At 42.6% G+C, this 12,502-nt stretch overlaps 1 protein-coding gene across 4 annotated transcripts in view; it reads right to left on the reverse strand.

Moving 5' to 3' along the window:
• lrp8 (low density lipoprotein receptor-related protein 8, apolipoprotein e receptor) overlaps nt 1–10,818 on the reverse strand; it is a 120,749-nt gene extending 109,931 nt beyond the window's left edge. For all 4 annotated transcript variants that reach the window (XM_068319455.1, XM_068319453.1, XM_068319454.1 and 1 more), the window contains exons 1-2: nt 10,643–10,818; nt 9,676–9,801 (exon numbers count right to left, since the gene is read on the reverse strand). In XM_068319455.1, the coding sequence (XP_068175556.1) occupies nt 9,676–9,801; nt 10,643–10,745 (229 nt within the window). In that variant the 5' untranslated portion in view covers nt 10,746–10,818. The remainder of the gene's footprint in view (nt 1–9,675; nt 9,802–10,642) is intronic.
• Between the last annotated feature and the right edge of the window lie 1,684 nt (nt 10,819–12,502).

The raw sequence follows: 12,502 nt of genomic DNA on the forward strand, positions 1-12,502 counted from the left end.
CTGTAAGAATAAATGTGTGCCCTGAAAAATTAAACACATACTACAGAAGGAGCACGTAAATCAAGATAGAGATCAGTAAAAGAAGGTGATTCCAACACATAAAAGGAAAGTTTGGACACCCAAAGACAAGAAAAACACAGGTCAAGAATAAATCGATAATTCTACAGCATGAACAAGCGATGGCAACGTGGCGGATATCAAGCAAACATCGAGAAACTCATCCAAGTCACGGCAAAAAGCGCTTTCATATGAAGTTCGCGAGTATAGAAAAGGTCAAGGCATTCGCGTGCCTACGTATGTGTGTGTGTGTGTGTGTGTGTGTGTGTGTGGTGTGCGTACAAGAGAATGAGTGAAAGGTGTGTGAAGTCAGGTTTCACAAATGTGTAAGCTTGTTCTTTAGTGGTGGCAATTTGCATGAGTATGTGTGTGCATTTGTATGTGTTTGGAACGATAACGTACTTCTCAGTAAAGTCAAGTAAGAATATTTGAGCCAATAATCTTGCTGCTTCGTTTAATCACATTAAACCTCTTCAGTGGGAATAAAACAGTGTGCATGAATATTCCTGCAGAGGGGATGGAACCCAACAGGGTAATGCAGACGTTGCATGCAAGGTCACAGCACTATTTTTTTTTTTTTTTACGGTATGTGATTTTGAATGTGCTTGCATGAGAGGGTGTGTGTGTGTGTGTGTGTGTGTGTGTGTGTGTGTGTGTGTGTGTGTGTGTGTGTGTGGTGGTGGTGGGGAGGAGGTCCATTGATAAGGTGTCACCCTGTTTCCAAACGTTCAATCTGCTCGCAGTGTCGCATAATAGGGGGTGTGGGTGGAGGGCACAGGGCATGGGGAGCGAAGGATATCATTGTTTAAACACAGTGTGAACACATGCCGGCAAAGGAGCAGAGACAAAACAGATGGACCTTGAGGACGGCGAAGGATGGAGGGAGAGGGCAGCCATGTGATGAAAAACATCTTTTGCTTCAAGACGTAACAAGCCGGACACCCACCCCCACCCCCATCGGTACCTCCACCACTCCCACTATAGCGAGCAAAAATATGTACGAGGAATCCGAACGATTAACACCTCTTGAGACGTATTCCTGGAGCTAAATCTCATTGGGTTGTTTTTTTTTCTTGTATGTTTGTATTTACTTCAAACACATTGACAATACTTGGACATGAAACTATTACTTTACCTCTGCATGAACCGCCAAAACACACAGTCTGTGTCAAACCAGCCTTTCACTGATGACTGGTATTAGTGAGCGCTACAGTATGTTATCATAGCCTGACTGTCCTCCCCCCATCTCCACCTCCACCATCTCCTTCCTCCTCCATCCGGTAACGAACGACGAGTCAAATCCCCTCAAAGTGTCAGATCAATCCACGGACTTAGGAGCTTGGAAGGCGTGTGTGTGTGAAGAGATACGCTGTTTGTGTGTAATCTACGTAAACAGCTTCATTCAGGAGAGGAAGACGACAAAAAGAGGATGAGGGCGAGACAGACAGAGTGCAAAGTGAGGACAAAGGAAAAAGAGAGAGAGGCTTAGGATAGGACAGGAATAAAGTTGTTTTTTTTTACAGATTATTTCCTGATCACTGGTTGGTTCTAGCCTGTAAGGTAAGGTTGAACTGTAAGGTAATAAGTTGTAATTAGCATTAAATTGCTAGTTTAATATGGTAACACTACACATGAAAAATAAAATGTGGTGACAGATTTTCCAGTAGATATATTGTGTGTACTCTGAAATGTTGAGGAAATGTGAAAAAAAAATGAAAAAAAAATAAAAAAAAAGATCAATGTTCCCCCGCTGTCACCGACATCCTCAAATTGCCTGCTTTGGGTTGTTTGTTCCTTAACAGTAAAGAAAAATTGAGACAAACATCAAATTGACACATTTTGGAAGCTGGACCCATCAAATATTTGAAATTTAAATTGTCTTGTCAACCAGTCAATTTTCCAAACAAACTCAAGCAGTTCATATGCTAGAGCGAGATCAGTTCTTGAACAAGAAACGCTCCAATCTCCTACGCCCATGAACTAGACTTAGCCGTGTTTCTTAAAACCTCTTCTAGGAGGTCCTAGCTTCGGTGAAACGTTCAAAGCATCTTTCCATCTACTTTCACAGAACAGGTGTTGAGCCAGGAAGTTTATTTTTACTCATGCAAGACTAAAAAAAACTAACAAAAACAGAACTCTAAATCAAAGTACACCGAACAAATTTGTAAAAGGCTTAACTCTTGACATTTTGTTGACAACTCGCAGACAGGCTCAGATTCACTGACAGAAGACACAAGAAAAACAATTTTTAAAAATGTAGAATTAAGAGTCACAGAGCAAGAACACATGACCATGAAAGAGAAAAGTGTTAAGAAACAAATAAACAGAAAAGAAAAAGGCTAAAAGACAAAGAAACTGAGCCAATGTTATGGAAACAGAAAGTCAAGCTAAAGTCTTTTCCCATCACTTTGTGACTTTGGTTTAAAACCTCTCATGAAAACTTCTACATAACGTTCTGAAGGGCTCTATCTGAGTCAGTCCACCAGACTGGAATTAGCATTCATGTTTTATTTATCAGCGTGATAGCCATTGTTTCATTCGCTGTTCCCTTACTGTGTGTGTGTGTGTGTGTGTGTATTAATTATATATACACACACACACACACACATACAGACACACACATATATTTGTATAAATATACACCAGGCGACAAAGCTCAAGGTGAAGAACAGGATTACAGCAAATGTAAATAATGAAATGAAGGCACACAAAGATATTCAGTTAATCTGAGTTGGGGATTAAAGCCATGATACCCCGTCAGACACAGCTGGGTCGGGGAGGGGTGGGAGGGGGGAGGGATAATGACAGCAAAACACAACAACCCAAGCATTAGTAGTTATAGGAGGACGAGGCAAAGCTAAACTCGCACAAATACAGATTGCGGAGTTATCGTCGAATGTTGAACGTCAAGCCGAAATAACTTCCAAACACTGCAGCAAACACAACAGGAGATAATCTGAAAAACGGACAAATTAAAATTGGCAGAAAAGACAGCAAGAAGGTAGTGGGGGATATTGTACAGAAATGAAGGGAAAGATAAAGATCAAGAGGAAGAAGAATAATGAATAAACTGAAATAAAGGTAGGAGTATCACTTTCAGGCTAGCAGCATTCACCCTCTTTTCTCCAGCAGAGCAAAGTTTCAGATCAACCTGAATGTTCTCACAAACTTCGACCACATCAGGTTTGCTGGCCTTAACCCAAAGTGTTTTTCAGGATGGTTTCGCACACATTGCTGATATTACATCTGGTATAATTTCTCGTAGGGTTTTGAGAAACGTCACCTGGATTATAGGGGGGATGAGTCCAAGGTAGTGCACACCTGATTCAGGCTATACTACCGGTACAACAGGTCTATGCCGAGGGCTTTTTGTCAACTGTGCTCTAATGAATGTGCATGAGGAAAGAGGATGTGAGTACTGCAAACACGGCAAAAACATCTTTCACATTTGCTTTTCCCTATAATTAGTATCAACAGTTGGGCTACAGTCATTTTGGGCAGGGAGGTGAATAAACAGGTTTTCTAAATGTCACCTGGAAGAGTAATCCACGGACTGCAGTTTTGCCTGCAGGCGCTGCAGTTCGTGTGGAAAATCGGGCAAGGCGTGTCCTAAAAGTTAAATATGTGATTAATAGCGTATGCCTTGTAGCTGAATGAAATAGTTCATCGTTAATGAGGATGATCTTTATGAAATTACCAGCAGCGATCTCCCCGCAGTGAAAACGATGAGCTTGTCTTGTCATTAAGCAACCGTGTGTATTTAAACATTAGCCACAGAGGATTTACTTCATTGATAATCAAATCTCCTCTTATGACCGATTGGAATTTAATGTTACAGAGCGAAGACACACAGTCCAGGTTCACACAGTGAAATTGTCCTGAGGAAATTGTGAGCACCTAAAAATACTCATTTCAAGTTAGAATTTAAACTTAAGTTTAAATTTAAGCATCTTGTAGATGTACCACGAAATATCTACAGAGAAACTACTGGAAGCAACACATCGATACAAAAAACAAAAAGTTACATGTAAAGTTATTTCATTCAACATATTAAAATAGGGACTGGAAAGGGTGGGACAAAATGTCAGTGCAGGTGTATGTCGCAAAATCAGACCGAATGATTCGTTCAGTTGGGTGGCGGGTGGATGATTGGTGCGTGCATGCAGATTTGCATGAATTCACACATCGATAGACGAAGACAAATGCTATAGAGGAATATTTTTCAATACCACTGACGAAGAAACGCTGATCCTGCATTCCTGCTATTCATGATTATTACTTTTTCTACTTAAGAGCCTTTTTAAACAGCAGTGATGACATATTATCGTCACTCGATTGATCGAGTCTGATACTGGGCTTCAATCCAGCAGCCATGCAGCTACCGAACAGCATCTGGTCACCTAGAGATGAACCCAATCTATATTCCCTTTAAAGTTCGGTGTTTGTTCTGCATCAAGTCCTGACAGAAATATGGAGCTCTTGGGTTTCAGTATTTCAACTATGTTCTCTGCTGCTTTATGAAGGAAAGGTAAGATAGAGCAAATTTATTATCACGCTAAAACCAAACAAAAACAATAATAATCATCATTTTAGCCCCTCTACACATAGAACCGCTCTCATATCACATATTCCCACAAAAGTTGCTCAGCACTTTTAATGATTTGATATTTAATTCATGGTACTAGCATAATGGAAATTAAAAAATATATACTCGTCATCATTCCAGCAAACACATTAATGACTCAGCGAGATTATTACTTGAAAACAAATACAATTTTTCAAAAGATGCTATTGAACTTTTTGTGCAATCAGTCTGAACCATCCCTCGAGGTAACCATCCCCCACTTATATGCAAAATATCATTAAGAACTTCCAGTTTTTATTACGCTTTTTCTGATCCAAGAGTTTCTCGTTTACTTCCAAATAATTGGAAGTCAGCGTGAGATCTATAAACCAAAAAACAAAACTTGTTCTCCTGATAAATATGCCATTATTTCAGAAGAAGCAGAGAGGGAAGATGGACAAAGATTGAAGAAGAGAAAGTGTCAGGATACAAAGGGAGAAATGAGTCTTCAGGCAGAGGCAAATACACACATAATTTTTATTTTTTGCTTTCTCTAATGCGCGAGCACACACACACTTCCCGCAGTGCAGATTCTCACCCACTGACACACACTGTAATTGGATTAGAAGTACGTAAATGGACAGTACAGTCTCACACAAACGTAAACTCTCCTACCAGGTTTGCTTCATTTCATGTCAACCCCAAAGCCATGACTTCAAAAGGTCTAAAGGAAGAAAGATGCAGGGAAGATGAGCATATAGAGGGGGGCGAGAGGTAAAAATGAATGAGACATAGAAACATATACGCCTTTAAATGAAGTGTGTGTGTGTGGGGTGGTGGTGGTGGTGGTGGTGGGGAGGGGTAGCGAGATGAAACACCTCAGGCGAGCACTGACCTCAGCTAAAATTACCCTGCTGCTGTTTTTGCACTGCTGCGCCCAGCACCTATTCAGCACAGCAGGTATTGTTAGCTTGTAGGGCAAGATGCACTTTCTGACAGAGGTGATGCCCCGGCTCATTCTGGACTCGTCATCCAACGCGCCAAGAGAACTACACGTCCTGACTTGATCTTGTTTTTTTATCCAGTCGTTAAGGAATGCATTGTATCGGAGGGAGGACCGATTGACCTTTTGTTTCCCATGACCCTATTCAGCATCATATGAAATAAAAATCGTGATGATTCATTATGCATGTATAAAAACTATAAACGTGATGAGCGCTCGTGGTTCAAACACGAGGACAGGCGTGTTTCCTGCTTTCAGAAGAGGAGCATTTCTAATTTTATACAACGCACATCTTATCAGACAACCTTGTTACTACACACTAAATGTGTCTGGATGTGTGTTTGATTGTAATTGATTAAGCTGCTGGTCCCTCTGACCTCATTCTCATATTAAAAGGTCTGTCCCCAGCTGTGTGTGCCAGTGTGTGTGTGTGTGTGTGTGTGTGTGTGTGTGTGTGTGTCAGCAGGTAACTAAAATATGTTGTGTTGAGCTGTTCAGTATAATGTTTTTGCCTAAAGCAATTCCCCACAGTCTCTTATTACAGTGTGTGTGATAGAAAGGGTGTGTGTCTGGAACAGAGAGACAGACAGAAAGAGAGGCACACACAAACACACACACACACACACACAAACCATTGGCGTGAAATGTGTTGTGATGTCTCCTCTATGGGAAGCTGGTCTCAGACCACATAGGAGACGCTCCCCTTCTAAAACTCATTGTCCTGTTGTGATGTAACCACACACACACACACACACACACACACACAGCTCAACACGATCTTTCTTCCCACCCTTGCGTATTATCTGTCTCTCCCATAGCAAACACAACCAAACAGGAATGCGTACATGTTAACATGTCCGAGGTGACATGTTAACATCCCATCGAGAGCAAGGAACTCAGATATGTAATAAACATTGAAATATGACAAAGGAGAACAGCCGAACATCACGAGAAGCTGTGACCAGAAAATATTGAGCTTTTTATCAATCGATTTATGATTAGATTAAACTGAACATTTATCATCACAATTGATCTGTTTTATGATTCTTATTCATATTCACAGTCTAGCGTGACCAAGGCCTTTTTGAACAATAGACTGTACAGTAGTCTGGGAAACGGAGAACAATTAACATGAGGTTCACATAGGAGGATATTTTATAGGAACATTGGATTAAATAAATTTAAATCCACTCAAACCTGCTGTATAAAAGGTAAAGCACTTTTACATACATTCAGAGCCTTATATATAGGTCAGATGAAGCATGCAGGGATGGAAAGTTTCCCTACGTATTTATACACATGTGCTTGAGCGTTGTGATCACTACAAAGGAAGTGTACGCATGCACAAAAAGCCATCACAACCATCGCTGCACTGCTTTACGGTCTCCCAGGGCAACAAGAGCAAAACCTACCAAGAGGCATGTTGAGAATGAAGCAGAAGAGAGGGGAGGAGAGGAGCAGGAGCAGGAGGAGGAAGGAGAGGAGAGAGGAGAATGAAATAAAGAAGAGGCGAAGCACAAAGGACAACAGAATCCAACAGGACTTATTGGAGGCGGCTAATAAAGGAAATGTCACAACAGAGTCTACGCTATGTGGGCAGTTCGGGATGGAACAAAGAATGACGTGGACATCTTGTTGAAGAGACAGCTGAGCCACCTCATCCAGAGATCATGACCTCCAGGTGACGACCACAAGAGTGAGATCTTGGATGGCCAAAATGAGCATCCCCTGTAGGGTGGCTGGGCTCAGCCTTAGAGGTAGGATGAGGGTGTCGGACTTCAGGATGGTGCTGGCTCCATTAGTGTCATAAGGTGCCAGTTGAGGTGGCATCTGTTTGAGATGCTTCCAAAATGCCTCTGTTCGGAGGTTTTCCATTCATCTCCACCAGGAAAACAGGTTGGGGTAGACCGAGAACTCACTGGAGGGATTACACGTCTCATCAAACCAAGGAAAAACTCAGGATTCCCTTGGATAATCTGAAAAGTGTTGCAGGGGAAGACGTTGGGAATGCTCTGCTAAATCTACTGCCTTCGCAACCACATCCCAAATAGCCTGAAAGCAATGGATAGGGGGATGGAAACCTACTTAGCTCTGCCATCCCACCCCTATTAGCCTTAGCAGACTAAATTTACCCTCATTTGTGTCCAAATCATGTGATATCTGTCCCATGTCCTCTCCCAGTTATCCCTCTGGCCCACTGTCGAGAATAATATGGTCCACCTTTCACCACCGTGTTCCTCTAAATCAAATATGTCCTACCTCTCCTCCTCCTCCTCCTCCTCCTCTCTGCTGAGCTGTATTGGTGATATTGGGTATTGGGGAGGGGGCACAGTGGCAGCGCTGGCGGGATGCCTGCCAGTGAGAATCACTCCAGCAACAAGAGTCACATCGTTGGATTTATCTCCAACCAACCTGTCAGCCAATGCTCTTTGTGGGCGTAAGACGAGTGGGTATAGCCTCTTTGGCAATCGCACCGCCAAGGTGCCCACAGGAGATTTAAAAGTGAGTGGGAGGAAAGCCCCTTAGTGAGTGCTACACTGCTGAAGATGTGAGACAGCATTTTGGAAAGAACCAACCAATTTCCTGAGGATGAGAGCTGAAGCAAGGGTAGAGAGTGTAAAAAGCAGGTGGGGAGGGGAGACAGGGAGCAAGGTATGGATGTAGGAGAAGTGGGGTGGCGAAGAAAGGAGGAGGAAGTAAACAAGAGGCAAGGACTGAGTAGGGTGAGAGAATCAAGAGGGTGCCGGAGGAGCTCTCAAAGCACTACTACATCCAAAGCTTGTGGAATTTCTAGTAAAAAGAAAGAGGAGGGAAAGTCCATTGGTGGTACAGAAGTAAGTGGTTCTGTCAAGAGGACAGTCACCTTGCGGCTTTAGCGCCGTTTCCACGTTCCTTCTGAGCAGAGCTTATACCAAACGACGTAAATCACGATTGCTAGATCATTAAAATTGAATCCCACTTACATCAAGCGTCGCCTACTAAATGTCCAATAATCAAAATCGTTTTCCGCCGTCACTAAGCCTCGCTAGTAAATGTCAAGGTATTCATCGCTGGAACTCCCCGAGACATTCAGCGGCGACTTTCGTGGTGAGCATGTGAAATGAGAGAATTATGGGTTTTGGTGTTCCAGCACCCATGATAAGCGATGAATCAATGGCCACTAATGTGGCCATTCAGGCAATTAGTACCATGGAGAATTTATAAGTGAGGATTACTCGGCTAGTTGTCCATGCGATTTGCAAAAGAGTCCAACCAGGGAGGCGTACCACAGGTCTGGTTTTAGACTTTCCTGAATTACATAATAGGACAACTGATTGCCCGTTATTACATTTGCAGCGTTACATTTGAATATGAAACTCAAGGCTGTAGAGGCAGAGAAGCAGCCTGTGTTCTGCCACAGTTTTTGCAAGAGAGAACACCATGTTACCAAATGATGAAAATATCACGACGCCAAATCCTGCAACTGATTCGTACGACTTCACAACGCAATCTTTGAAGCCGTTTTACAAAGCGGGAAGAAGCAGCGGGGTGAACTTTCTCTCCAACAAAAGGAATCGGTCTTTTTTTTTTTTTTTTACATTAAAGATAATATTCTGATGTCGCTTTGACCCCGAGAGATCACGCCTCTCCCTGCGTCAGACATTCACTAGAGGAAGTGAGCTTGTTATGAAATGAGTCGAATTCCTTTTTTCATGTGATCCGAACAGCCATCCAGGATCAGAAGTCCCTGCATTGCCAACAAGTGAAACTTTGACTTTTGAGGGGCCCTGCTGAGCAAAATGATAAGCAGCTTAAATTCCAGTGGAACTTAAATCAAAGTTCCAACATGGATTTCATCAATCTGCAGCATCCAGTTACATACATGCTCATGTTAAACAGCAGAGAGCATCAAAGTCTGGCATCGAATGTGAGTCAACTTATACACGCTTCACATGAACACATTTAGGAGTCCCTGTCCTAGATTCGGATCTCATGTGATAGAAGGTAAACAGACAAAATCACCGGGCAGAAAGCAAAATCATCACTTCAGTTTGATTGTTATGCTACTTACGACAGTTCTCCTCATCGCTGCTGTCCGAGCAATCATCATCATCATCACACCTCCACAGGGTCGGGATGCACCGTCCGTTCTTGCACTGAAACTGTCCGGTTTCACACTCCGACTCTGTATGAGTTCCTGCAAGATGAAGACGAGCCGTCAGCCTCTCCCTCTAATCCATCTCCCGATCGGAATATGTGGACGTATTGTAGGTATGGCTGAATTAAGGATACCATAACGTACAATGAAGTCTCCTTAAAATAAACTAATTAAGAACCATAGAAACATGATGGGGTTATTATTATAACTACTATTTGCAAGGATGGAACTTCATCGTGTGGGGCTACAGGACAAGCTGGATTAGTCTCCACTACATTCATTCATTCCATTCATGGCTTTGTTGTAATAGATAATTCTGTCCTCAATCCTGTCAGATAAGACAGTAAATGTCTGTTAGTGTTATAAATCACCTCTGAAGACTTCCTTCCATAAGAATCTGTAGTTTTAAAATGTTTTAAATACAACATCCCCACAACATGAGTTACACTTTTGCAGTTATTGTGTTATTGTGATCATGAGGCTTTTTTTTTTTTGGTGGGTGGGGGGTTTCGACTGCCTCTCATCAGTGTCCTTGTGACATTTTAACACAAAGACATCTGTAAATATAAATCTACCAACTCAGGTTTTTGACTGCAGCTAATAAAAACGTTTGTTAACCTAGACAACACCAGACAGCGCCTTCCCCTCGTATCACCACAGCCTGTCCCGTCCACATCATCGCCCGGCTTGCCTGTGAGCACGTGGTGGTCAAACTGACGTCCAGTTCTGCGTCCTGTCACCTCGTGTCACCAGGTGATCGCGTTTTCTTTGCGCGCACCTGGAGTGGCGGTCCAGGCGCGCTCACATGCGATCGGACTACAATAAAGAGACAGACGGACGAGCGGTCCGCGTAAAATGAAATCGCCTAATCCTTCCTTACCTTTTGCGCAATGGAGCTCCATGAGTAAGAAATGTAACAGCACAAGCTTCCCGACTTCCGTCCACATCTTTGGATTCCGGAGGCGGTCTGCGCTTGTGTTCATGCAAGTGGAAATTTAAATTAAAAAAAACCAGCCACTGAAGGATCCCCACAACCTCTCGCTCGGTCTGCGCGCTCCCCTCTGCTCCTCAGTGAGGCTGTGTGTGAGATCAGCCCGGCTCTGCGTTTTCTCCCCCCACCACCTCCTCCTCCTCCTCCTCAGCGGTAGTTTGAGTGACGTTAATGGGCGGGAAGTGTAGTAGGCAGAAAAACTACTTTAAACGGTAATCCAGGGAGGTCATGTGCATATTCTGCAGAGTCAGGCTGCGCGTTGCGTATTTCACACAAGGAGCAGCGAGTCGTCATTAGAATGAAGATAATCAGCAAGGCATTGAACGTAAAGGGGGTAAATATCTGTAGTCGTTACTTGTCAGGGGCATAACTCAAAAACCTTTCAATATTTTTTCATGATACAACACATGCAAGGAGAAGATTTTTTGGTGTAAAATTACTATTAATTACTATTTCTACTATTATGAAGTTCTGGTCCAGAGGTGAACTTTTTCCTTACTAATCAACAGATTGTACATTTTTACTCTATTATATTCAAGAATTTTGCTATTTAACAGCAAATTTTTAGCCGACATAAGTCAGTTTTTGAAAAACATCTTTGAAATATTGCTGGGAATTATTTCTGACTGAACTGAGAATTCTCGTATTCATTAAAATGTCTGAATTTACAGGAGCCAGGGGGATATTTCATCTCCTCAAGGCCTCCTCGCTCCTCGCTGCAAATAAAGATTGATTTGGAAATTTTTGAGTGCCAAGGTGAAATTTGTTTACAAAAGATCAAGTAAGGAGAAGTTGGGGGTTGCTTACTTGGCATATGCTGCAACCCCCAGGATAATACAAAAGGGGTCTGATTGTGCAATCATAAAAAAAGCGTATTGAAAAAAAAATCCTGAATCCACACCTTTATCTGGATCCACTCAAAACACAGTGTCTTCTTTGCTGCACGCCCAACTTGTCACACCAGTTTCATCAAAATCTACCAGCTAATTTGATATAAATAGATTGAAACAGCTCTGGGGTGGTGCAGTATAGTGCGGTTGCCTCACAGCAGTGGGTTCTCTCTCCGGGTTCTACGACTTCATCCCACATCCAAAAACATGCAATTTAAGTGACCCCATCATTCTAAATTGATTGTAGGTGTGAGCGTGCGCACAAGTGGTTGTTTGTCTTTTATATGGCTCTGTGATGCGTTGGCGATGCCTCCGGGGATGTACCCCACCTCTAGCCCGTAGGCAGCTGGGATGAGCTCAAGCAAGGCGGAAAAGTAGCTGTACATGAGATGATTACAGTCTTCTACTCTACAAGAAAATGGATGAATGGATGGAAAACATTAAAGGAAGCGGTAAAATATAAATTTGCTGGTTACTTCACGACCTCGGTGAAAACCAGATTTCTATCGATACAGACAATGTTCGAAACCCCATTCTAACTACCACAATGCCTGCTGTACGTATGCATTACAAGTAGGCTGTTAACACCAAAGAGCTTGACACATTCTACATGAACTTTTAGCCAGTCCAGATTCCCTGTTGTACCTTGGTTCCGATCTTTACGCTAAGATAAGCTAATTATCCCTTTTCTGCGACCTCAAATTCAATGGATGGTTGTGAGAGTAGTATTAGTTCATTGTCTGGGCAACTCTGGGCAAGAATGCTAACAAGTGTATTTCCAAATTTGCCAAGTTCTGATTAACTCAGTCACAGAACGGCTGCAGCCTTCAAGCTGCACAAACTGATGAAATTTTTATTT

This window comes from Antennarius striatus, chromosome 7, assembly GCF_040054535.1.
Source record: "Antennarius striatus isolate MH-2024 chromosome 7, ASM4005453v1, whole genome shotgun sequence".
NCBI classification, from domain to species: Eukaryota; Metazoa; Chordata; class Actinopteri; order Lophiiformes; family Antennariidae; genus Antennarius; species Antennarius striatus.